The following is a 25,802-nucleotide window of genomic DNA, read 5'->3' on the forward strand; positions in this document are numbered from 1 at the left end:
CAAAAGAAATGACTGGAATTCCCAGAAGGCTTCTCTTGACTTGTTGGAAACAGTAAACTCCTCTAATTAGGCTTAGAAACTCAATACAGACGTTAATTAAGTAATTACAGGGACAAGTATTATAATAGATACTCAACTGAACATACAGTCTCAAAGCATATATAATTATAATATCTATTATATTAAATAATCTTAAACTTTAATAAATCAACTAAATTTCCTTTAAGATAGACTCACACTACTTTTACAAAGGTTTTAATATATAGTAAGTCTACTTCATAAACCTTTGCTTTTTTTGTCCACTTTATCAATAGCTACAATTAAGAAAGTTTACAGATAGTGAGAGACACAATGGAAATTTTCCCAGGACACAAACTGCTACATTTTTAAGAAAGTGCGGCATAAATACACCTTCATTAAGGGCTCTAATGGAGAACAGGAGTTCACTAGTTGACCTAAGTTTTCTATGTTTTATTTAATTTTACCATTTCCCACTAATTCCCTAAAGTCTATTAAAATGACAGTTCAGAAATAGTTTTCTTTAATGGCAGAGGCCTATATTAATAGAAGAAATTTTACCTGGTTTCAATGTTTTTCTGCAGCTCAGTGAAAGTGAACGGCATCTCATCTAGGTCAACTGCTGCAATAAAGATACAGATTCCCCATAGTTCCTTTTTCTTTTGAACATAACCTTCCTGGAAACAAAACAAGACAAAACAAAACAAAACAAAAAGGTTCAAATATTTCATTAAATCATTCACACACTGGATACTGTGCTAAAACTGTATTATATGCAACTTTTTTCTTATTCAGCATAACAAAATTAATTTGTTACTAAATCTTTATGAGGTCATATACTTGAGAGTATTTAATTCTACACTAGTAACAAACTAGTTACAAAATTAGTAACTAAATTTTATACTATAAGGCAAAAAAATTACTAGAAAGGTCAAAAAGTTAAATTACAATTTTCTATACAAAATCTAGGGGCCACTCAGTTCTCTGAAGTAAATATTTTCATTTTTCAGTAATCCAATGTCATCAAAGCCAAGTTGAAACATTTTAGGCTCCATAAAATGGACTCCAAAATCTTTTTTCTTCTAATTCACTTGTTCTTTTATTAATCTATTGATTGAAGTCTTTTTTTTAATTTTTAAATTATTTTTATTTTTGGCTGCCTTGGGTCTTTGTTGCTGTGCGTGGGCTTTCTCTAGTTGCGGAGAGTGGGGGCTACTCTTCGTTGGGGTGCTCGGTCTTCTCATTGCCGTGGCTTCTCTTGTTGCAGAGCATGGGCTCTAGGGCATGCGGGCTTCAGTAGTTGTGGCACACGGGCTTAGCTGCTCTGCAGCATGAGGGATCTTCCCGGACCAGGGCTCGAACCCGTGTCCCCTGCATTGGCAGGTGGATTCTTAACCACTGTGCCACCACAGAAGTCCTGATTCAAGTATTTTTTAACCTTATGAAATTCATGTCTCTCAGTGCCCTAATTGCCTTCCTTGTAAAATGGAAATACATATTTCACTTTGTAAGAATTAAATGAGATTATATATATAAAGCCCTTAGGTCTGGCATATAACTAATATTCAATGAATGATGGTTATCACTATCATTAGAATATTTTTTCATTATCATTAGAATACTTTTTATCCCCCAAAATACATATCCCTATTTAAATATGTAAGTTTTATAGGTAAAATTTGGATTATATTAAATTGAAAACAAAAGAAATACCAAATAATCTGATGTTCTATCAAACAGCTGGAACAGCTTATTACTCTTAATTGGAGATTACAATGGAGCTGAGAAGTATGTGATGCATTTTTATATTGTTCTGAAATCTCAATTATATAAAAGCTTTAGAAAAAAGAATTATTCTAGATTATCAAATTTTATGGATAATATGAAGCTTATCACTATCCAACTCTAAACTTTTCCTTAATTTTAGCTACCTGGGAAATAAATATTTTAAAACTTATATTACAACTATACACCCACTAGAATTGTTAAAATTAAAAAGACTAACAATATCAAAGGTTGAAAAGGATGTAAAGCAATGGAACACTCAAACGTTACTGATGAAAACGTAAAATGGTACAACCATTTTGGAAAAGAAGTTTGGCAAGTTCTTATAAAGCTATATACCTGCCATAACACTTAGCAATTCCACCCCTAGATATTTATACCCAAGAGAAGTGGAAACTTGGTACCTGAATGTTAACAGTAGCTTCATTCATAAAAACCAAAAACTCAAACAACCCAATATCCAAAAACAGGTGAAGAGATAAACTGTGGTATATCCATTGAATGGAATGTTATCCAACAATAAAAAGGAAAAGTATAAATACACACAACATAGATAAATCTCAGTTATCACGCAGAGGGAAAAAAGCCAAATACAGAAGGGTACGTGCTGTGTACACTTTGATTTCTACAAAATTCTAGAAAAGGCAAAACTAATCTTTAATGTCAGAAAGTAGATCAGTGGCTGCCTGGGGACAGGAGTGGAAGTGTTGGGGAATGATGACAAAAGAGAATGAGACAACTTTCTGGAGTAATAAAAAATTTTTAGATCTCAATGGTTAAATAACATTTGTCAAAACCTATTGAACTGTTCACTTAAAACTGGTTGATTTAGTGTATATAAATTATACTTCAATAAATTTGACATTGAAACTAGGCTACATACTTACTGTTTCTGAAACTGAACAACAAAGTATATGTTGCTTGACTGTTATGACTATTAAGTATGTTTTAATAAAATGAATGAACATAAACTCTTATATATGTATATACACTTATAAGTATTTACATTACTATGGTTAATTTCTCAGGAACTACTAAGATGTAAAAGGTTGTTTGTCTCTAAAATAAACAACTTCCAAACTACCATGACTTTAATTTTTATGCTTAATTCTTATCATGATTTTGGTTTGCTTCTTTGCTCTCAGGCTATCACCTATTGAACCTAACTTCTCTCAGTGTGTCTTCTTTCAGCAACTCCAATCTTTTTTTTACTCTTTTAAAGTTGGGAAATGAAGTATTAAGCTTGTTAAAATTGAGTATGTGCTTTATTCATTTTTTTAAAATAGCAAATTTTATTAGGACATAGCAAACACGATTCAACACAAGCTCATTTGAAATGATAAAATGCCTAAATAAAATGTTGTATACATAGGTTCTGACTGTTAAGGACCCAAGGAACTTTCCTATAAGCGAAATGTGTGACCTTTATTTCAGATGATTTATAAATCTTGTTGTTTTTGTTGTTGATATTGTTGATGTTCTAGTTGCATCCCAATTAACTATATGTATAGATAAAGTGTTCTTTCTTCTTCATACACAGTTATCTATGGAAGAAAAATAAATGTTCCTTCTAAACTTGAGAATATTAAATATTTTAATCACCTATATTTGATTTAGTTCTTTAGAGGGAACCATATTACAGATGAGATCAGTGTTATAAAACCAAATGATTCATGCACAAATATTTTTGTTAATCTATGCGAAGAAAATAATCAGTTTCCAATTAAGAGAGTCCTAGAAGTAGAATTTCTAAATTAAAGTATTTAAGATTCTAGATATAGAATTATAGAGAGAGATAGAGATAGATATGGAAAGGGCTTGCATTTTAGTTGTAACCTATCACATCCACTTGGTCTGATCTTATATCTGGATGCCACCAAAATTTGCCAGAGGGAAAAAATTTACAAAGCCATGAAAATGAGAATCAACTACAAAATCCTACTCTATAATCATTCTGTTCACTTTTTTAAATAGTAGATTATACTGGAACACAAGTAACATAGTTTAACACAGTCATCTGATATGATAAATGCCTAAATGGAAAACATCAGCCTAACCACCATATTTGCAATCACTTAAAAACCATAGGGCTTCCCTGGTGGCGCAGTGGTTGAGAGTCCGCCTACCGATGCAGGGGACACGGGTTCGTGGCCCGGTCTGGGAAGATCCCACATGCCGTGGAGCGGCTGGGCCCGTGAGCCATAGCCGCTGAGCCTGCGCATCCGGAGCCTGTGCTCCGCAACGGGAGAGGCCACAACAAGTGAGAGGCCAGCGTGCCGCAAAAAAAAAAAAAAAAAAAAAAAAAATCATATATCTTCATATAGTTTTCTTTGCCTCTTCCAGTTTGTTTTTTTATATCTTCCAAAATTTGATATCTCTAATAATTTTTAAAGAAATACTCTTTAAAAAGAAAAAGAAAAAAAAAGAAATATTCATTATGCAACTGCCATGGTTTTATGACTTTGGGGATACAGTGATGAAAACAGAAACAAACAAACAAAATTCCCTGTCTCCCTGGGACTTATACTTTTATTTATGTTAAGAACATGCTTTTTGGTGTCAAACATTCAAGAGTTTGAATACTCTAGTGGTGTAACTGTGAGCAACTTGCTTAAATCCAATTAGACCTCAGTTTCTACTAAAATAGGGATAATAATAATATCTAATCAGAGTCACTATGAAAATTAACAGTGAGGATGCTCTTTATTTTTATTTATTTATTTTTTTGGCCTCACGTGGCGGCATGCAGGATCTTAGTTCCCCAACCAGGGGTGAAACCTGTGCCCTCTGCAGTGGAAGTGTAAATTCTTAACCACTGGAATGCCAGGGAAGTCTCTGAGGATGCACTTAAGTAATCAGCATGGTGCCCGGCATTATACTCATTGAATCACAACGAGCAGCAGCAGCACTATTGTCAGTGAATCTAGCACTCTATATCACATCTGTCTCAATCCTATCCGTAATCCAACCTTCTCCACACCAAAAACATCCATTCCTGGGAATGCTAAGGAATGCTGGAGTTGTGTGTGTGTGTGTGTGTGTGTAAGAAATCATGTTTATTGACTTCCAGCCCCTGGAAACCACTGACCTGATTTCAATTCCTTTTCCAGAATATCATACAAATGGAATTATACAGTCTGTAGCCTTTTTTGTCTGGCTTCTTTCACTTAGCATAATGCTTCTGAGGACTCATCCATATTGTTCTATCTATAATATTAGTATTTATTCCTTTTAATTGCTGAGTAGCACTCCGTTGTATGAGTATCCCACAATTTATTTATCTACTCCAACGGCTGAATACACTGCTATGAATAAGGCTACTAACCCTAGCCTTAAATATCCAACTACAGATCTTTAAGTGGATGTATGTTTTCATTTTTCTTGGGTGAATATCTGGTTGAGGAATGCTAAGTTCTATATTAAATACAAGTTTAGGTTTATAAGAAACTAGTAAACTGTTTTCCAACGTGGCTGTACCATTTTGCATTCCCATCAGCAACAAGTGAGAGTTCCAGCTGCTTCACATCCTTACTAGCACTTAGTTTTTGTTTGTCTGTTCTTGCCTGTTTTTTAGCCATCCTAGTAGGTATGTAATGGTACCTTTTCCCAAGGACTAATGACATTGAGTATTTTTTCAAATCTTACTTAACATCCATATCTCTTCTTTGGTAAAGGGTCTTTTCAAATCTTTTGCCAATTTTCTATTCAGTTGTTTGTCTTATTAAGTTGTAAGAATGAGTTATACATTCTGGATTCAAATCACTTAACAGATATGTCTTTTGCAAAAATTTTCATCCAATCTGTGGCTTTTCATTTTCTGAAATACTGTATGTCAAAGAGCGTAAGTTTTTAATTTTGATGGAGCTCAATTTATTACTTTGCTTTATAGATCACGCTTTTGGTGGTGCTATCTATGAAATCTTTGCTTAACCCAAGGTCACGAGGATTTTCTCCTATGTCATCTTCTACAAGTTTAGATCTACGATTCATTTGAATTAACTTTTATAAATGGTGCAAGATAGGGATTAAAGTTCATTTTTTGCATATGGACGTCCAATTGCTCCAGCATCGTTTGTTAAGAGGAATATCCTTCCTCCACTGAATTACCTTAGCACCTCGGTGTGCAAAGACTCACCATATATGTGTGAATCCTATTTCTGGATTCTCTGTTCTGTTCCACTGACCTACTTGTCTTTCTTTTTTACTAGTACTACAATGTCTTGATTACTGTAGCTATGTTTTGTTCTTTTTTAGTTCAGTTTGATTCAAGATTTTTAAATCCGTAAAGGACATCTGATTTACTTCTCATTGTGCAGATTAAGAAATAAAGACTAGAGTGCTGAGACTTGCTCAACACAGCCAGTTGATGCCACAGACCTAAAACCCAAGTTTCTTAACACTCAATTTAGTATTGTTCCATTTATTTAAGAATATTTCCTTAATTACATTTCTACATTGATGTTCCTAACATTTTCACTACTGAAATCCTTAATCTCATCACCCCACTAATAGTCCTGTACTCTTAACTATTTTACTATTCTGTACTCTTCATTTCTATTTTACTGAGAAGGTTAGAGAATCACAATACCAAAAGCCTCAACATTTTTCTCCACATCAAATAATTTCTAAATACCATAAATTTCAGTCTTCCTCCAAATGTCTCTGCATCTTCAACTTCCTCTTCTGACTTTGACAAATGGACCTTCTCCTCCACTCTCAAATTAATATATCTAATCTCTCCATACCTCCCACTTTGGATCATACTGCCTCTCATCTCCTTCAAGAACTAGTTTATTAATTCTTTCCTCTGTCTTCTGTAATTTCTCTACCAGTTCTTTCTAAACACTTATTTCCCTTTAGATAAGCTTGCACCACCTTAAAAAAAGAAAAAAACCTATCCCTGGACTTTATCAAGCTACTGGCCTAACCACACATCTAAACCTCTCACTACTCTCACTATTCACACACATACTCATCATGTACACTCTCACAGTCACACCTACTGCATCCACTGAACACATCTACCATATAAGCGCTATTCTACTGACACTATTCTCTAAGTCTCCAAAGACCGCTCTCTTTCTAAACTGCATGGCCTTTTCTTTGGTTTCATCCACAAAGTCCTGTATACAACATCTAACACCACTGTAATGAAACTTTTTCCCTTAGCTTTTTAAACACTCTAACATCCTTCCTCTTTATTTCTCCCAACTTTTTCAGTGTTTCCTAACTCCAAGGACGTTTTCCCAGAACCTTCTCTTTTCCTCCACAATCTCATCCACTTCTATAGCACCCTCATCGCCTCCCTACAGTTGTTTCTCATATCTCATCCTGCTTTCCAGCCCTCACTGCTCTCTCAAGATCCAGGCCCTATTTTCCAATGGCAATTTACAACCTAAAATCTGTAACTGATTTGTTTTCTTGAAAATTTAGTTGAGAATTACAAAATGGGCTCAGTACAACACCTTAAAAATTGTTAAAACAGAGGAAAAGTAATTTTTACTCAGCCAAAAGAATGACCAATAAATAAATAAATAAATAGAAGAAAATAATGGGGAAAGGGTAAGAAAAAGCACTTTGCAAAAGAAAAAACAGTAATTTCCAATAAACGTATTTTGAAAATACTGAACCTCAGAATAGTGTCAGTTGAAGGACAATTTGCAAATATGCATCAAGATCCTTAAGAGTTCAGTTTTTGGGTTTTTTTTTTGTGGTACGCAGGCCTCTCACTGTTGTGGCCTCTCCTGTTGCGGAGCACAGGCTCCGGACGCGCAGGCTCAGTGGCCATGGCTCACGGGCCCAGCCACTCCGCGGCATGTGGCATCTTCCCGAACCGGGGCACGAACCCGTGTCCCCTGCATCGGCAGGCGGACTCTCAACCACTGCACCACCAGGGAAGCCCTGGAGTTCAGTTTTATCTCTAAGAATTTATCCTATGAAAGTAATTGGAGTGTTGAGTCAAGATTTAGTGTAATATATGTTCAAAGAATTATTTATAAGAGTAAAAATGGTGGGAAAAGCTTAAATATCTTTAAATAAAATGGTTAAAAAAATTATGATAGAGCTATATCATGGAATAACATAAAACTCTTAAAACATTTCAAAGATTATAAGGACATGGGAAAATACCAAAGACATGTTAAGAGAAAAAAACACCAGAATACAAAATTCTGTGTATATTTTGACTCCAATTTTGTGAAAAAATGTTAAAAGGAAGGAAAGGCAAATATATATCAAAATGTTAACTATTATCTCTAGGTGGTAGGATTGCAAATGATTTTCATTTTCTTCATTAACACTAGATACATTTTCTAAATTACCTAACAACTATAAAACGGGGGGAAAGTAAGTCAATTTAAAAGTACTACATTTATATAAAGCAGGAGAGAGAAAAATTAGGAATATTCTTGAGAAAAATCTTTAAAATATTAAAACTGTAATTACATATACTATAGTTTAAATAGAAATCTACAATCAACACTTAAGAGGCTCCCTATTTAAGCTGTCGTTTAATTTAGTTCACCTGAACCACCCAATTGACAACCCCGAATTAGTGATGACTTGTACTTGCTTTATCACAAGCACTAACTTATAAAAGAGCCCCACCAAGTGGTAACATAAACCATCTTGGAAACGTCTGAAAAGTAGGTTATCTTACTAGTCATGCTATCATAACCAACATGAAATCAAACTGAAATTTTAAAAGTTAAAAACACTACTCTCTGTTTTCTTCCCTTTTAAAAATATCAGCCATGACCAAGATGGAAATAAGCCATAAGAAATATGCTCTTTATCTCAGGGTCAAAAGGATACATCCTTACACTAGATTCATGAGACTGTAATGCATGATTAGCCATAAAGTTACAAGTTAAATGTATTAGAGAAGTAGAGGGGATAAGAGCTGCCTTTATCTTCCACCGCTGGATTTCCTCCTTACCAAGGTTATATGTAGAAACAAAAGGGATAACATGCTAATATGCCAGAAAATCCTCCCTCTCACTTGCATAATATTAGCCCTCAGCAGTTAGTGTTAAGGAAATTCTTTGATGTGGTCAGAAGAAGCAAAAGGCAAGAGGAGCACAGTCAGGAAGCATGTAAAAGTTAACTTTACTTGTACTCAGTCATATTTTTGATACCATACTCAAGGGTGAACACCAACTGAATTAGCCATCCAGTGACACAACGCCTTTGTGGGGAGAGAGTGGACTCTACTCCCAGAACAATATGTACCTGACAAGTTGAGATTCATCTAGCCTTCTGCCCAAGAATTGAGTACCTGGGGCTCCCTCCTTTAAGAGCTCTTACAGAACTGAATGGATAGGCCTATTTAAGCACTTAAGTAAACTTAAGTTCAGTTTACTTACTTGCTCAATTGTCCGTATCTCAACTAGTCTGTAAGCATTTTGAAGGCATAATTATATCTAATACACCGCTATACCCCCAAAAACCTAGTACAATGTCCAGCACTAACTTGATGTTAAATGCACATTTTTTAAAAGAGCAGTAGCAATAGTCATCCCCCTGTATAGGACAGAACGACTTTTTTTTACTTTCTCTTTTTCCTCCTAGTATGCTCAGAGAAACAAGCAGCAACTGAATCATGAGTAAAAAATATAAGGTAAGAATATTGGTTCTACTAGTTTCTTTAGCTCCTGATCACACATTGATAACCTAGTGAGTATCAGCAGGACTAACTCACACAAACAAACGATATTACAGACCTCATTTCCTAAACATGTGATACATAACTGACCTGGAATTTAGTTTCTAGTCAAGCTCTCTGCTTGCTTTATTGAGTCAAAGGCCCAAAAGATGACCCACCCAAGAAGATATAGCCACAGAGGAGAGAAAACTGCCGCCATATTAAAACAACGACTAATTAACTGGTTTTTCTGTAAAAGATCAATGAAATCGATGTCTACCACTCTTAGAAACAAAGATGAAAAAAAACTGAGGAAGTCAACTCCTACAACTCAGATTTAATTATATGTATAAAAGGTATCTTCCAAAGTTTGCATGTCAACTCCTTCTGCCAGTATCACATATAATACTTGAAAAAATGAAAACATAACTAATGAATAAATGAGTTGGCGTTAAAATGAAAGAATCTCAATTGGAAGGGAAATGAAAGGGATCATTGATCATCAAGTCCTGTGGTCTGGGAGTTTCTAGGGTTCCAAATCATAAAATGATAATCTTTGGCAAATGTGCTGAAATTTTTAAAACTTAAGAGAACCCATATGTTTACTTTCAATAATGCCTCAGTAACTAAAGTAGCAAATACTTCACTTTTGCTAGAATTCAATGCAGCAAGGTAACACAATTTACCTTTACATTGATAAAAAAGCACTGGCTGGCAGCTTTGTATGCCTTGAATAAAACTAGGAAAAATTATTATTTAATAAACTAAGTTTGGTAAACTTCTTAAAACAGATCCAAGGTGGGGAAAGTTTGGTGGTTTCTGACTGTGATATATTGATAATTATGATTCAACTTACCTTAAAAAAAATCTGTAGAATGAGAAAATCAGAGCACATATTGAAAAGAGGTAAATTAAAACAGGAAGAGGAATAGGAAATTTTGATAAAATAATTCACTTCAAAGCTCTCCTAAATATCTAGGTCTCATATAAACTTGACTATCTGTTTATAGCTGAACATGTAATAGAAATAACTACCAATCTGAACATCAATAATTATGAATATCAGGCCTCTAAAACTATAATGCACATAGTAAGGAAAACATTAATTAATTCACTGATAGATCATTTACAATCATTTATTTCAAAACAACATCTGTTTTATCTAAGTTATATTTATATAGGACATAAAGATGTTTAAAATACAGAAAAACAAATAGTCCTATTAAATTGAGATTGAAGATATCCTAGCAAACCTGGAAGCCTATAACAATCTCCACAGTCATTCCAATCCTTTGGAAAAGAAGATGCTATATAGTATGTGATGTATCCTTCTGGTGTCTACTTCTAATATGGGGAATAAAACTTAGAGTTTGTCCCTATGTTTGTGGGGAATTGAGGGCGGGGTAGTTTTTTTAAAGTAATACATTATAGCTGGTTTCAGTCATTTATATCCTAATATGTACTAGAAAGAATTTTTTTTAATCTTAGAAAACTATATAAAATAAGACTCCCAAATCCAAAATATGTGGGTAAAGAAATTGGGCATTTTAGGAAAGATAATTTTGTACCTTATTCTCTAATTCATTTAATTTATTCAGCAAATATTTACTAAATGCCTACCAAGCACTAAGCACTATTATAACTGCTAGGAATATATCAGTAAACAAAATAAACACTCCTGTTTCCTGGAGCTGGTATTTTAGGGGGAAGAGAACGATAATAAACAAAAATCAGTATCTATAAGTAAACTATATACTATGTTTGAAAAAGAGGCCTTCCCTGGTGGCGCAGTGGTTAAGAATCCACCTGCCAATGCAGGAGATACGGGTTCGAGCCCTGGTCCAGGAAGATCCCACATGCCACACAGCAACTAAACCCGTGTGCCACAACTACTGAGACTGCACTCTAGAGCCTGTGCTCTGCAACGAGAGAAGCCACCGCAATGAGAAACCCGCGCACCGAAACAAAGAATAGCTCCCACTCGCTGCAACTACAGAAAGCCTGCACACAGCAACAAAGACCCAATGCAGCCAAAAATAAATAAAATTAATAAAATTTAAAAAGAAAGAGAGAAAAAAGAGCAGGGTATCGTACACTGTTGGTGGGAATGTAAATTGGTGCAGACACTATGGAGAACAGTATGGAGGTTCCTTAAAAAACTAAAAATAGAGCTACCATATGATGATCCTGCAATTCCACTCCTGGGCATAAATCTGCAGAAAACTCTAATTCGAAAAGATACGTTCACCGCAATGTTCATAGCAGCACTATTTACAATAGCCAACACATGGAAGCAGCCAAGTGTCCATCGACAGATGAATGGATAAAGAAGATGTGGTATATATACACAACTGAATATTAGTTAGCCATCAAAAAGAACGAAATAATGCCATCTGCAGCAACATGGATGGACCCAGAGACTATCACACTAAGTGAAGTAAGTCAGACAGACAAAGGCAAGTATCATATGATATCACTTACATGTGGAATCTAAAAAATGATACAAATGAACTTATGGACAAAACAGAAACAGACTCACAGACACAGAAAACAAACTTATGGTTACCAAAGGGAAAAGAGCTTGGGATTAACAGATACACACTACTATATATAAAATTATAAAATAGGTGGACTTCCCTAGTGGCACAGTGGTTATGAATTCACCTGCCAATGCAGGGGACACAGGTTCGATCCCTAGTCTGGGAGGATCCCACATGCCACGGAGCAACTAAGCCCGTGCACCACAACTACTGAGCCTGTGCTCTAGAACCTGCGAGCCACAATTACTGAGCCCACGGGCCACAACTACTGAAGCCCACATGCCTAGAGCCCACACTCTGCAACAAGAGAAGCCACCTCAATGAGAAGCACTGCAATGAAGAGTAGCCCACGCTGGCCACAGCTAGAGAAAGCCCACATGCAGCAACAAAGACCCAATGCAGCCAAAAAAAAAAAAGAATTCTAAAATAGGTAAACAACAATGTTCTACTGTACAGCACAGGGAACTATATTCAGTATCTTGTAACAATACACACACGCACACACACGTACATAACTGAATCACTTTGCTGAACACTAGAAACCAACACAACATTGTAAACAACTATACTTCAATTTTTAAAAAAGCAGGGTAAAGTGAATAGAGAATGTGAGGGAGAAGTAGGGGCAGATTACAGTATTAAACAGTCTTAGGCCTCACTGGAAAAGTGAGATATCAGCAAAGATTTTATTCTATGAGCAAAGACATAATCTATTCAATTTTTTAAATGTGCATGTCTTCTGACCCAGTGGTTTCACTTCTAGGAATCTACACTACAGCAGTACTCTCATTTGTGCATTAAATGTATATAAAAAGCTATTCACTGAAGCAGTTTGTAGTATCAAATGTTCAAAAATAAACTAAATGTTTGTTAACAGGGGAATATATAAATAAATTACACATCCATACAGTGGGAAATACATCCACTAAAAAGATTAAGCTAAACACAGAGGGAGAGGTGCTCTTCAAGATACATCACTACATGAAAAAAGCAAGGTGCAGAAAAATGCAAAAACTAGAAACTTTTATTAGCTGCCTACGGAGGAGAAGCAGGCAGCTTAGGGGAAAGAATGAGAGAGACTTCTCACTGTTTACATTTTTATTTCTTTTGAATCTTGAACCATCTGAATCTACTGGCTATTTCAAACACACTGATAATAAATTGGCTAAAAAGTGTAAGTAAATAATAAGACCTCAGTGAGGTAAAATAAAAATCCTTTGTGTGTGTGGGTGTGAAAGGGGAAGTGAGGAAGGATTGGAGGGATAGAATGAGCAAAAAATTTATCAGTGGTTATTTCTACAGAAGTGGGAATACAAAGAGAGCAATGGATATTCACTTTTCTCTCTATTACTATAAAATTTTTAAAACAAGTATATTTGAGTTTTGAATATATATGGGTGTGTGTTTATATATGAATATATATTTTTTTGAAATGCTGAAAGGGAAATATAGAAATGGTGGGAAAACATGACAAGATGTTAGTATCTGAAAAACTACATACTATGCCTTGAAAGGTGGAATTCAAAACAGTAAACAATCAGCTATAAGATTCATAATGACCACAAAATAAAATAAAATAAAATAGCTTCTCAGAAGAAGCCTAGCTAGTCTTCATTCAGAGATGAGAGTAAAATTCCTTCCATGGATCCTCAGAAAGAAGAAAATATACTGCAGTAAACAATACTGGCCAACAGTAAAAACTTTCATGAAGAAAAGCAATTTTAAAAGTAGGAAGTCAAATTATATATTATTACAACAATTATATATAATTATATGTTAGATATATCTGAGTAGTTCATGATGAACTTTAATAATGTTATCCAACATATGTATTACGTTTAAAACATTAAATGGTAAAAAGGATAGGAAGGAAATGGTTTGATTAAATTTTTTAGAGAATAGAAGAGAAAAAACAATAAAACCAAAGACTGTTTTTTTGAAAAAAACAAAAAAATAGAGAATCTTTTAGTTAGATTGATCAAGAAAAAAGAAAGACTCAAATTAGCTAAAATTAGGAATGAAATAAGGACATTAAGACCAACATTACAGAAATAAAAAAAGAATTATAACAGGAATGCTATGAACAACTGCATGCTGACAAATTAGATAACACAGATGAAATGGACAAATTTCTGAAAAGATCTAACTCCAAAAGAGTTGGACCAAAACCAACTCAAAAAGAAATTGACATCTGAAAAGACCTCTAACAAGGTAAGAGGTTGGATTAGTAATTTTAAAACTTCTACACAGAGAAAAGTCCAGGCTCAGATGGTTTCACTGGTGAATTCTACCAAACATTTTTTTTTTTGGTGGTACGTGGGCCTCTCACTGTTGTGGCCTCTCCTGTTGTGGAGCACAGGCTCCGGACGCGCAGGCTCAGCTGCCATGGCTCACGGGCCCAGCTGCTCCGCGGCATGTGGGATTTTCCTGGACCAGGGCACGAACCCGCATCCCCTGCATTGGCAGGTGGACTCTCAACCACTGCGCCACCAGGGAAGCCCTCTACCAAACATTTAAAGTAGAATTAATAACAAGTAACCAAATTGCTCCATAAAAACTGAAGAGCAGGAAACATTTCCCAACTCCTTCTGTGAGAGGTCAGTACTACCCTGACACTAAAATCATACAAAGACATTACAAGGAAAGAAAATAGAGACCAAAATCTCTTATGAACATATGCATAAAAATCATCAACAAAGGGCTTCCCTGGTGGCGCAGTGATTAAGAATCTGCCTGCCAATGCCAGGGACACAGGTTCATGCCCTGGCCCGGTAAGATCCCACATGCCGTGGAGCAACTAAGCCCGTGCGCCACAACTACTGAGCCTGAGCTCTAGAACTTGCAAGCCACAACTACTGAGCCCACGTGCCACAACTACTGAAGCCTGTGCGCCTAGAGCATGTGCTCCGCAACAAGAGAAGCCACAACGAGAAGCACGCGTACTGCAATGAAGAGTAGCCCCCGCTCACCACAACTAGAGAAAGCCCGCGCATAGCAACGAAGACCCAACACAGCCAAGAAAGAAAAAAAAAAATCCTCAACAAAATATGAGGAAACCAAATTTACAAATATATAAAAAGAATTACAGACTATGACCAAGTGGGATTTTTAGGATAAGTCCCACTTTATCCTAAAAATGCAATGCTTTTTAAAATCTTAAAATAATATAATACATTATATCAATAAGGAGAAAAAAACATATGATTATCTCAATAGATGCAGAAAAATCATTTGACAAAATCCAAAATCATTTGACAAAACACTCAATACAACAGGAATAAAAGGGAATGTCCTCAACCTGACAAAGGCATCGACAAAAAGCCCACATCTTAAGTAACGGTAAAAGACTGAGTGTTCTTCCCCCTGAGATAAGAAAAAGACAACAATATATTGAAGGTTCTAGCCAGGGCAATTAGGGAAGAAAAAGAAATAAAAGGCATCCAGATTATAAAGGAAGAAGTAAAACTCTCTCTATTTGCAGACAATATGATCTTGCATTCAGAAAATCCTAAGGAATACATTAAAAAATTATTTGAATTAAAATACGAATTCAGCAAGTTTGCAGCATACAAAATCAACATGCAAAAGTCAACTGTATTTCTATACACCAGCAATGAATAAACCAAAAACCGAAAACGAATTCCATTTATAATAGAATCAGTAAGAATAAAATACTTAGGAATAATATTTTAATCGCAAGACTTGTACTCTAAAAACTAAAAATACTGTTGAAAAATTAAAGAATATCTCAATAAATGGAAAGATATTTCACGCTCATGCAACTGAAGATAATATTGTTAAGATGGCAATACTCTCCAAATTAATCTAGAGATTCAGTATAATCCCTCCTGAAATCTCAACTGTCTTTCTAAAAGAAACTGACAAATTGATCCTAAAATTCATATGAAGAGAGAATTCTGGGAAGACAGCAGAGTAGGAAGCACTAGAAATCTGTCTTCCCACCCAGACAACAGTTGCACTGGCAGAATCTGTCTGATGTAACTATTCTGGAACTCTGGAGTCTATTAAAGGCTTACAACTTCCAGGGGAAGGCAAAGAAGGTAAATGATAGTTAATTTCTGTCAATTTCAGCTCTGAACACAGTAACAGGTACCCATGGCCAACTGTCACCCACATGGCAGGCAACTATGCACATGTTCCTGGAACAGCCTGCACAGAATCTGCAGGAGCCAGGGTGGGCAGAAAGGACCCAGTCCTCCAAATTTCACAGATCTGTGCTCTGATCACTTATCGCTGCTCATCATGGAAGAGCAGGCAAAGAGGTGGGGGCTACTGTTGTTGAACCTCCCCCACTGTTGCAAGCACTTCTCCCTCTAGTTGAAGTGACTGCCAGGAGATTTAAAAAGTTGGCACCTTCCCCCTACTCTTCATTTTTTTCTCTTTTTCCTCTTTGGGAGCCAGACATTGGACTAAGACATTCAAAAGCAACCAAATAAATGGAGGAAATTAGAAAGTCACAGTGCATACCCAAGAAAGGCACAGAGTCAGAAAAGGCCTGAGAAGACCTTAAGTTTATACTTCAGGCTGATCCCTGGCACAGACATAGCCTACAACAATCAAAAGCAAACCAAACAAAAATGAAAACAAACAAACAAACAAACAAAAAAACAGCAAACTCTAGGGAAGTGGGAGAATGTGATATCAGACTTACCACATTATTAGATTCAAATGTACAGTTTTCAACAAAAAAATGACAATGCATACAAAGAACAAGAAAGTATGGCTCATTTAAAGGAAAAAAAAGTTGGCCAACAGAAAGTGTCCTTAAAAAAGATTTGATGGCAGATTTACTAGATGAAAATTTTAAAACAAGTGTCTTAAAGATGCTCAAAGGGGCCTCCCTGGTGGCGCAGTGGTTGAGAGTCCGCCTGCCGATGCAGGGGATACGGGTTCGTGCCCCGGTCTGGGAGGATCCCATATGCCGCGGAGCGGCTGGGCCCGTGAGCCATGGCCGCTGAGCCTGTGCGTCCGGAGCCTGTGCTCCGCAACGGGAGAGGCCACAACAGTGAGAGGCCCGCGTACAGCAAAAAAAAAAAAAAAAAAAAAAAAAAAAAAAAAAAAAAAAAAAGATGCTCAAAGAACTAAAGGAAGATATGTCAAGAAAATGATGTACAAACAAAATGGAAATATCAATAGATAGAACCTAAAAAAGAAGTCTCTAGAAATTCTGGAGCTGAAAAGTATAATAAGCAAAATGAAAAATTCACTACAGAGATTCAGAGATAGATTTGAGAAAGCAGAAGAAAGAAACAACAAAATTGACGATAGGACAATGTACTGAGTCTAAGAAACAGAAAGAAAAAATCTGAAGAAAAGGGAACAAAGACTAAGGGACTTGTGAGACACCATTAAGTGGAACAGCATATGCATTATGGGAGTTCCAGAAGAAGAGAGAGAAAAAAGAACAGGAAAATATTTTTTAAAATAATGGCCAAAATTTCCAAAATGTGATGAAAGACATGAATATAAGTATCCAAGAAGCTTAAACTCCAAGTAGGATGAACTCAAAGAGACCCATTCCAAGACATATTATATGTAAGCTGTCAGTCCCAAGGACAAAGGGAGAATTTTCAAAGCAGCAAGAAAGAAGCAAGCCATCATGTATAAAGGATCTTCAATAAGATTTCTCATCAGAAACTCTGAAGGCCAGAAGGCAGTGAGCTGATACATTCAAAGTGCTAAAAGAAAAAACTGTCAGCCAAGATTGCTATAGGCAGCAAAATTGTCCTTCAAAAGTGAGGAAAAAATTAAGACATTCTTTTTTTTTTTTTTTTTTTTTTCTTTTTTTGCGGTATGCGGGCCTCTCACTGTTGTGGCCTCTCCCGTTGCGGAGCACAGGCTCCGGACGCACAGGCCCAGCGGCCATGGCTCACGGGCCCAGCCGCTCCGCGGCATATGGGATCCTCCCAGACCGGGGCACGAACCCGTATCCCCTGCATCGGCAGGCGGACTCTCAACCACTGCGCCACCAGGGAGGCCCAAGACATTCTTAGATAAACAAAAGTTGAGGAAGATAATTATCATTACCACTACACATATCCTATGAGCAATGCTAAAAGGAGTCGTGCAGGTTGAAATTAAAGGACTAAAGTCAGTAACTCAAAGCCATATGAAGAAATAAAGATCTCAGTAAAAGTATATACATGGGCAGGACTTCCCAGGTGGTGCAGTGGTTAAGAATCTGCTTGCCAATGCAGGGGACACAGGTTCAATCCCTGGTCCGGAAAGATCCCACATGCCTCGGAGCAACTATGCCCGTGAGCCACAACTACTGAGCCTGCGCTCTAGAGCCCGCAAGCCACAACTACTGAAGCGTGCGTGCCTAGAGCCCATTCTCAGCAACGAGAAGCCACCGCAATGAGAAGCCTGCACACCGCAATGAAGAGTAGCCCCTGCTCACCACAACTAGAGAAAGCCTGTGCACAGCAACAAAGACCCACCGCAGCCAAAGATAAACAAAATAAATAAAATTTTTAAATGGGCAATTGCAAAAGATTTTATTATTGTAATAATAATGTGTAACTTCACTTTTTGTTTTCTACATAATTTAAGAGACTGATGCATTAAAAATTATTAGTTTATGTTTTTGGACTCTCAATATAAAAAGACATAATTTTGTGACATCAACAACTGAAAGGAGTATGGACAGGACTGTTGAAGAAGCATAATTTTCTATGTTATTGAAGTTAAGCTTGAATAAATTCAAATTAGAGTGTTAAAACTTTATGATGTTAAATGTAATCTCCATGGTAACTACAAAGAAAACAATGAAAATATACACAAAAGGAAATAAGGAATTTAAACATTTCAATAAAAAAGCCAGTTAAACACAAAAGAATTAGTGAAAACAGAAAATCAACAGAAAAACCAAGGAAACCAAAATCTGTTACTTTGAAAAGATCAATAAAATCAATAAGCCTATAGTCAGATTAACTACAAAAAGAGTGAAAGAGAAGACACAAATTACTCATAACAGAAATGTATGTGACTGTTTTTCTCTAGCTGCCTTTTCTCTCTTTAACTTTTGCCATTTTAATTATGATATGTCTTGGGTTCATATTGTTTGGGACTCTGGGTGTTTCCTGCAACTGGATATCTGTTTCGTTGTCTAGGTTTGGGAAGTTTTCAGCCATAATTCCAACAATTACATTTTCTACCCTTTCTCTCTCTCTTCTCCTTCTGGGACCCTTATATTGTGAATTTTAGTGCACCTGGTATTGTCCCAAAGGTTCCTTAAACTATTCTTCTCATCTTTTAAAATCTGTTTTTCTTTTTCCTGTTCTGACTGGGTGATTTCCGTTATTCTATCTTTCAGATCCCTTACGCATTCTCCTCTATCACCTAACCTGCTGTTAATTCTCTCTAGTGTGTTTTTCATTTCAGTTATTGTGTTCTTCAGTTTTTGTTTGTTTTTTGCCGTACGCGGGCCTCTCACTGTTGTGGCCTCTCCCATTGCGGAGCACAGGCTCTGGATGCGCAGGCTCAGCAGCCATGGCTCACGGGCCCAGCCGCTCCGCAGCATGTGGGATCTTCCTGGACCGGGGCACGAACCCGTGTCCCCAGCATCGGCAGGCAGACTCTCAACCACTGCGCCACCAGGGAAGCCCCCGACTGTTTTTTTTGTGTGTGTAGTTCCTTGTTTAAATTCTCACTGTGTTCATCTTTTCTTTCCCCCAGTTCTGTTAGCATACTTATTACTATCGCTTTGAATTCTTTATCAGGTATTTACCTCTGTTTCATTAGAGTCTGTTTTTTTACCCCCAGGGGTTTTTTTCTTGCTCTTTCATTTGAAACATATTCCTCTGTCTTCTCATTTTGTTTAACTTTCTCTGTCGCCATGAAATTAGGTGAAGCAGTTACCTCTCCCAGTCTTGAAGGCATGTCCTCATGTGGGAATGTCTCTATGCAGTCTGCATGTGTCCAGTTGCTTTGGTAGGAGCGCTGCTGGATCTGAAGTGAGCACAGTCTGGATTTTCCCTCAGGGTGTGCTGGCAGCCAACACTTTGGTAGGAGGTAGGGCTGAAGTTGGAGTGGCTAGTCAGAGCTGGGTCTTCTCTGCTCAACGGCTGTCACCACCCTGTGAGAGGTGGGGCGGGGCTCAAGGGGCTGGAACAGGAGTCCTGAGAGAACTGGGTTTCGACTAGGTGGGTGGCAGTCCCTGTCTTGGTTTGGGGCTCATCCAGGGCTCGAGGGCATGGGGCTGCACTTCTGTGCTGGTTTCACTCTCCCCACTGTCTGGTGCACATGCCTTGGTTAGAGGCTGAGTCAGGGCTTGAGGGGCTGGTGCCATGCCACTGACCTGGTTTTGCTCCCTTCTAGGTGTGAGCAGGGGCACACAATCCTGCGATGGCAGTCTCCACCCTAGAGCTAGTTTCACTCCCTCTCGAGTGTGTGCAGGGAAGCCTCACTCGAGTGACAACGTTCTCCGCCAGGGATCTGGTTTCACTCCCTCCCGAGTGTACACACTGACACACATACTGGCAATGGCTGCCTCCGCACTCAGAGACAGGGGCTGGGTCCAAGCAGGCTTGGATCCCTCCAAGTGTGCGCACTCTCATCAATAGTCTGCGCCTTAGTCGGGTGCAGCACCAGAGCAAGAGGCGCTGGAGCAGGAGCCCTGTGCAGGCTGGGGAGTACACTGGGGTGGTCCTGAGAAGCCGGCCAGAGCCCCAGGAAGTTTTCTATCTGCTGCCTCTGTGCTGTGACTGGGAGGAAGCAAGTCTGTGCATGCTCTTCAACAGCGGTGTCTCGGTTTCTTATATCTCTCCAGTAAGCCCCACTGATTTTCAAACCAGTTAAGGGGGTCATCTTCCCAGCGATGGACCCTTGGGCTAGGGTGCCTAATATGTGGCTCAAACCCCTCACTCCCCCAGGGATAATTCCCAAGCCTGTGACATCTCCTTCCTCTTGTGTCCCCAACAGCGGGTACAGGTCCCGACCAGATTGCTTCTCCTCCCTTCCTACCAGCCTTCGTGTGGTTCTTCCTTTACAGCCTTGGTTGTAGAAGAGTCATCTTGCTAGTCCCCGGGTCGATTTCACCAAACATCACTCTATATGTAGTTCTGGTTTTGATGTGTTCAAGTGAGTGAAGGTGAGCCCGTGTCCTTTAACTCCATCTTGATCTCTCTCTCTTCCCTCCGTACTGTTTTTCACAGCGGCTGCACCAATATACATTCTTACCAACAGTGTACTAGGGTTCCCTTTTCTCTACATTCTCACCAACACTTGTTATTTCTTGTCTTTTTGATAACAGCCATTCTAACAGATGTGAGTGATATTTTATTGTGGCTTGATTTGCATTTTCCCAATGATTAGAGATGTTAAGCACCTTTTCATGTACCTGTAAGCCATCCATATGTCTTCTACGGAAATATGTCTATTCTGTTCCTCTGCCCAGTTTTTAATGGGATTGTTTGTTCTTTATGTATTTTGGATATTAACCCCTTATCAGATATATGATTTGCAAATATTTTCTCCCAATTGGTAGGTTGCCTTTTCATTTTGTTGATGCTTTCCTTTCCTGTACAGAAGCTTTTTATTTTGACGTAGTCCTACTTGTTTATTTTTGCTTTTGTTGCCTTTGCTTTTGGTGTCAAATTCAAAAAATCATCACTGAGACTGATGTCAAGGAGCTTACCACCTGTTTTCTTCTAGGAGTTTACAGTTTCTTATGTTCAAGTCTTTAACCCACTTCAAGTTCATTTTTGTCTATGGTGTGAGACAGTGAGCTTCATTTTGTGCATGTGGCTGTCCAGTTTTCCCAGCATCCTTTATTGAAGACACTGTCTTACCCTTATTGTATATTCTTGGTTCCTTTTGTCACAAATTAATTGACCATATATGTGTGTGGGTTTATTTCTGGGCTCTCTATTCTTTTCTATTGATGTATGTGTCTGTTTGAATGCTAATCCCATTCCATTCTGATTAATGTAGCTTTGTAATATAGTTTGAAGTCAGGAAGTATGATATGAATGATACTTAGATACAATACCAACCAAAGGCATGATTCAGAAAAGAATTTATAAACCGGACTTTATTAAAATTAAATATTTCTGCTCTGTGAAAGACACTGTCAAGAGAATGAGAAGTCAAGCCACAGAATGGGAGAAAATATTGGCAAAAGATATATCTGAAAAGGTCTGTTACCCAAAATACATAAACTCCTCCTAAAACAATAAGAAAATAAACAACAGATTTAAAAATTGGCACAAGGTGTAGACACCGCTCCAAAGAAGATGTACAGATGGCAAGTAAGCATATGAAAAGATGTTCAGCATCACATACCATTAGAGAATTGCAAATTAAAACAATGAGAGCGCACACCTATTAGAATGGCCAAAATTCAAAACACTGACAACACCAAATGCTGGGAAGAATGTGAAACAATAAGAACTTTCATTAATGATACAGCCACTCTGGATATAATGTGGACGTTTCTTACAAAAATAAACATACTCTTACCATAGGCTCTTACCACAGGATCCAGCAATCACACTCCTTGGTGTTTACTTAAAAAAGTGGAAAACTGATGTCCACACAAAAACCTATACACAAATGTTCACAGCAGCTTTATTCATAATAGCTAAAACCTATGAACAGCACATCCATCTTTCAGTAAGTGAATGATTAAACAAACTGTGGTCCAGCCATACCATGGAATACTACCAAAAAAAAAAAAACCAACGAACCAACTATTTGCAATGGACTGAATTGTGCTCCCCCTACAAAATTCCTATGTTGCAGCCCTAACCCCAAGTACCTGAGAATGTAACTGTATTTGGAGACAGGGTCTCAAAGAGGTACAGTAAGTTAAAATGAGGACAGAAGTATGGGCCTTACTGAATCTGACTAGCATCCTTACATGAACAGGAAATCTGACACACAAAAAGGCACCAGGGATATGCGCACAGGAAAACCATTCCAAAACATAAGGAGAAGGTAGCCATCTGCAAGCCAAGGTGGGAGGTCTTAGAAGAAACCAAAGCTGCCCACAACTTATCTTGGATTTCCAGCCTCCAAAACTGTGAGAAAATACATTTCTGCTGTCTAAGCCACCCAGTCTGTACTATTTTGTTACAGCAGCCTTAGCAAACTAATATATTGACATATAACATCACTGTATCTCCAGGGAATTATGCTGAATGAAAAAAGACAATCCCAAAGGTTAAATACTATATGACCTCACATCCGTTTCATTCTTGATGTTACAAAATACAGTTAACCCTTGAAGAACATGGCTATGAACTCTGTGCGGCCACTTACAGGCAGACTTTTTTTCAGTAGTAAATACTATACTACTACGTGACCTAAGGTTGGCTGAACCTTCAGATGTGAAACTGCGGAAACAGAGGAACCTTGTATACGAAGGAACTGCATATGTGGATTGTTGACTGTGTGGAGGGTTGGCGCCCCTAACCCGCACACTGTTCAAGGGTCAACTGTATGTCATAATATCATTGAGTAAAGATCTTATTAAATGTCTATGTACAGTCAAACTGGGCTATTGGTACTGTCAAGATAATACTTGAAAAGATGATTACAATCATTGGTCACCTTTACAGAATGTTACAAAACAAACTCATCAGCTTGAAAACTAGTCAATAAAAGCAAAGAATAAAGCACTTATCCTACCTTTCCTGAATGATCTGTACTTCAGAATAAGAATAATTGATGGAGGAAAGTTTCCATTTACAGAAGAATTACAACTAATAATTGAAAACGGAATGATAAAGTTATCAGTTCACCATTTAGCAACCCCTAATGGATCTAGTCAATGGTCATCAATAATAGCTACATCAAAAAAAGAAAAAAAAAGAGAGAGAGAGATAACAAGACATTATGTTTCTACTAATAGTCATACACAACAACATCTCTGAAGTATTTCTTCTGGAAAATATCAAACCAGGATCTGATCAGGCCTCTAGATCCATTTCTAGGAAACACAGAGAATTAGCAAATATGTTAAACAATGAAGGAGGTACAATCTGTAAAATACACACAGTAAGAAACTCCACAGGATAAACAATCCAGTTTCTTCAACAAATAAATTGGAAAAAAAAAAAAAAAAAGAAAAGAAAGGAAAAGGGGGAGGGAAGGAAGACGTGAAACCAACAGATTAAAAGAGATTTAAGACACAAGTCAACCAATCATACTGTATGGACCTTATTTAAATCCTCACTAGAACATACTAAAAAAAAAAGAATTTATGAAACAATCAAGAAAACTTGAACACTGGATACTTGATATTAAGGGATTTTCATTAATTTTGTCAGGTGTGATGAACTGTGGTCATTTTTTTAAGAGTTCTTATTTTTTTCCCCATACATACTGAAATATGTACAGATGAAACATCATATCTGGAATACTTTAAAATAATCTGGGGTGAGGGAGAAATAGAGTTTGGCTATGACTGATAACTGTTGAAGCTGGTTAAGAGGTATATGAGAATTCATACTATTTTCTCTATCTACTTTTATAAATATCTGCAATTCTCCATAACAAAATGTTTTAAAAAATTAATCTGAGGATTGGAAACAGAAATAAAAGAAGCTGCAAATATCCTACAACCGTAATACAAATATAACATTCACGTACATGTTCTGAAGTGCATTTGGCCCAGCAACAACTACATACGATCAGGATACCAGCACCATCGCCAAACAGAAAGGGTACATATATTACTAAGGACTAGAAAACTACAGGTAAAGAGACCTTTCACTACACATAATTTTAAAATAGATATTCTGCTTTCTAAGGTTAGTAAGAAACCCCTTCATATTTGTGCAGCATAGCTTAAATGGAATGCCTAGTATTACTCCAATTCCAAACTATTTTTTTCAATTATCTTTCTAAATATAATGACCTATAAAAATGCCTCTATCAAGGGCAATATATTTCAAAGCCCTTGAATATATACACACAAAAAACATATACAAACACACATACACACACACATACACACGCAAAGCCCTAAGTAACTGACATTCAGGCATCATTTCTGCTTTACAGATGAGCAAACAGAGACTGGAGAATTAACCAATTTGCCTAAAATCATATAGCTACATTACAACTACAAAGTTTTTTGCTCTGAGGTCCAAGGTCTTTTCTATTCTACCACACTGTCATTCAAGACACAGAAAGAAAACCAAAATTCCAACGACTGATTCACCATAAGTCACAGTATGAAAAGCATTCCTGGCCAATTTCCTGATGCAAAGTTCCTTATTTTATTCATATGCTATAAGCAGCACGAACACAATCTAATCTTACGACAGCAATCACCTATTACATACTTACTATACATTTATACAAGGAGAAATTTCTAGACAAAATACCACAAACCTTTCATTTAAAAGAATTAATGTATGCTTTCATGTATGCATAAACAACTTTTTTTACTCTGAAGAACTTAAAAGTGTGGATTTTAGCAAAAATACTGCATCAGAATCACTATACATCCATTTAAAACTTCAACCATTTTAACTGATTCTTAAATTCTCCTAAAAAATATTAATGTAAGATTTTCTGCAGTAGTTCTTAAGTCAAATAATTCCTCTTGCATGACCTAATATAGGCACTCATTTACACTAATAACTGCTTTATATGCATGAATTTATTTAATCCACAAAATAACTCCAAGTTCCAAAAATCATTGTTAGTTCCCTTTACAAATAAAAAAACTGAGGCTTGGAGATTTTAGGTAACTTTTCGAGATCACAGAGCCAGTAAATGGTAGATCTGAGACTTGAGTCAGTCCAGTCTGATGACAAATCCTTGCTCTTAGCCCATCCTCTATT

The 25,802-nt window shown here is 37.0% G+C and overlaps 1 protein-coding gene across 2 annotated transcripts in view; it reads right to left on the reverse strand.

The window, feature by feature from the left end:
* Positions 1-25,802, reverse strand: part of RB1 (RB transcriptional corepressor 1) — a 133,623-nt gene that overhangs the window by 102,005 nt on the left and 5,816 nt on the right. For both annotated transcript variants that reach the window (XM_082602431.1, XM_082602430.1), the window contains exon 3: positions 580-695. In XM_082602431.1, coding sequence (XP_082458557.1) covers positions 580-695 — 116 coding nt within the window. The remainder of the gene's footprint in view (positions 1-579; positions 696-25,802) is intronic.

This window comes from Mesoplodon mirus, assembly GCF_964341445.2.
Source record: "Mesoplodon mirus genome assembly, chromosome: 17".
NCBI lineage: Eukaryota > Metazoa > Chordata > Mammalia > Artiodactyla > Ziphiidae > Mesoplodon > Mesoplodon mirus.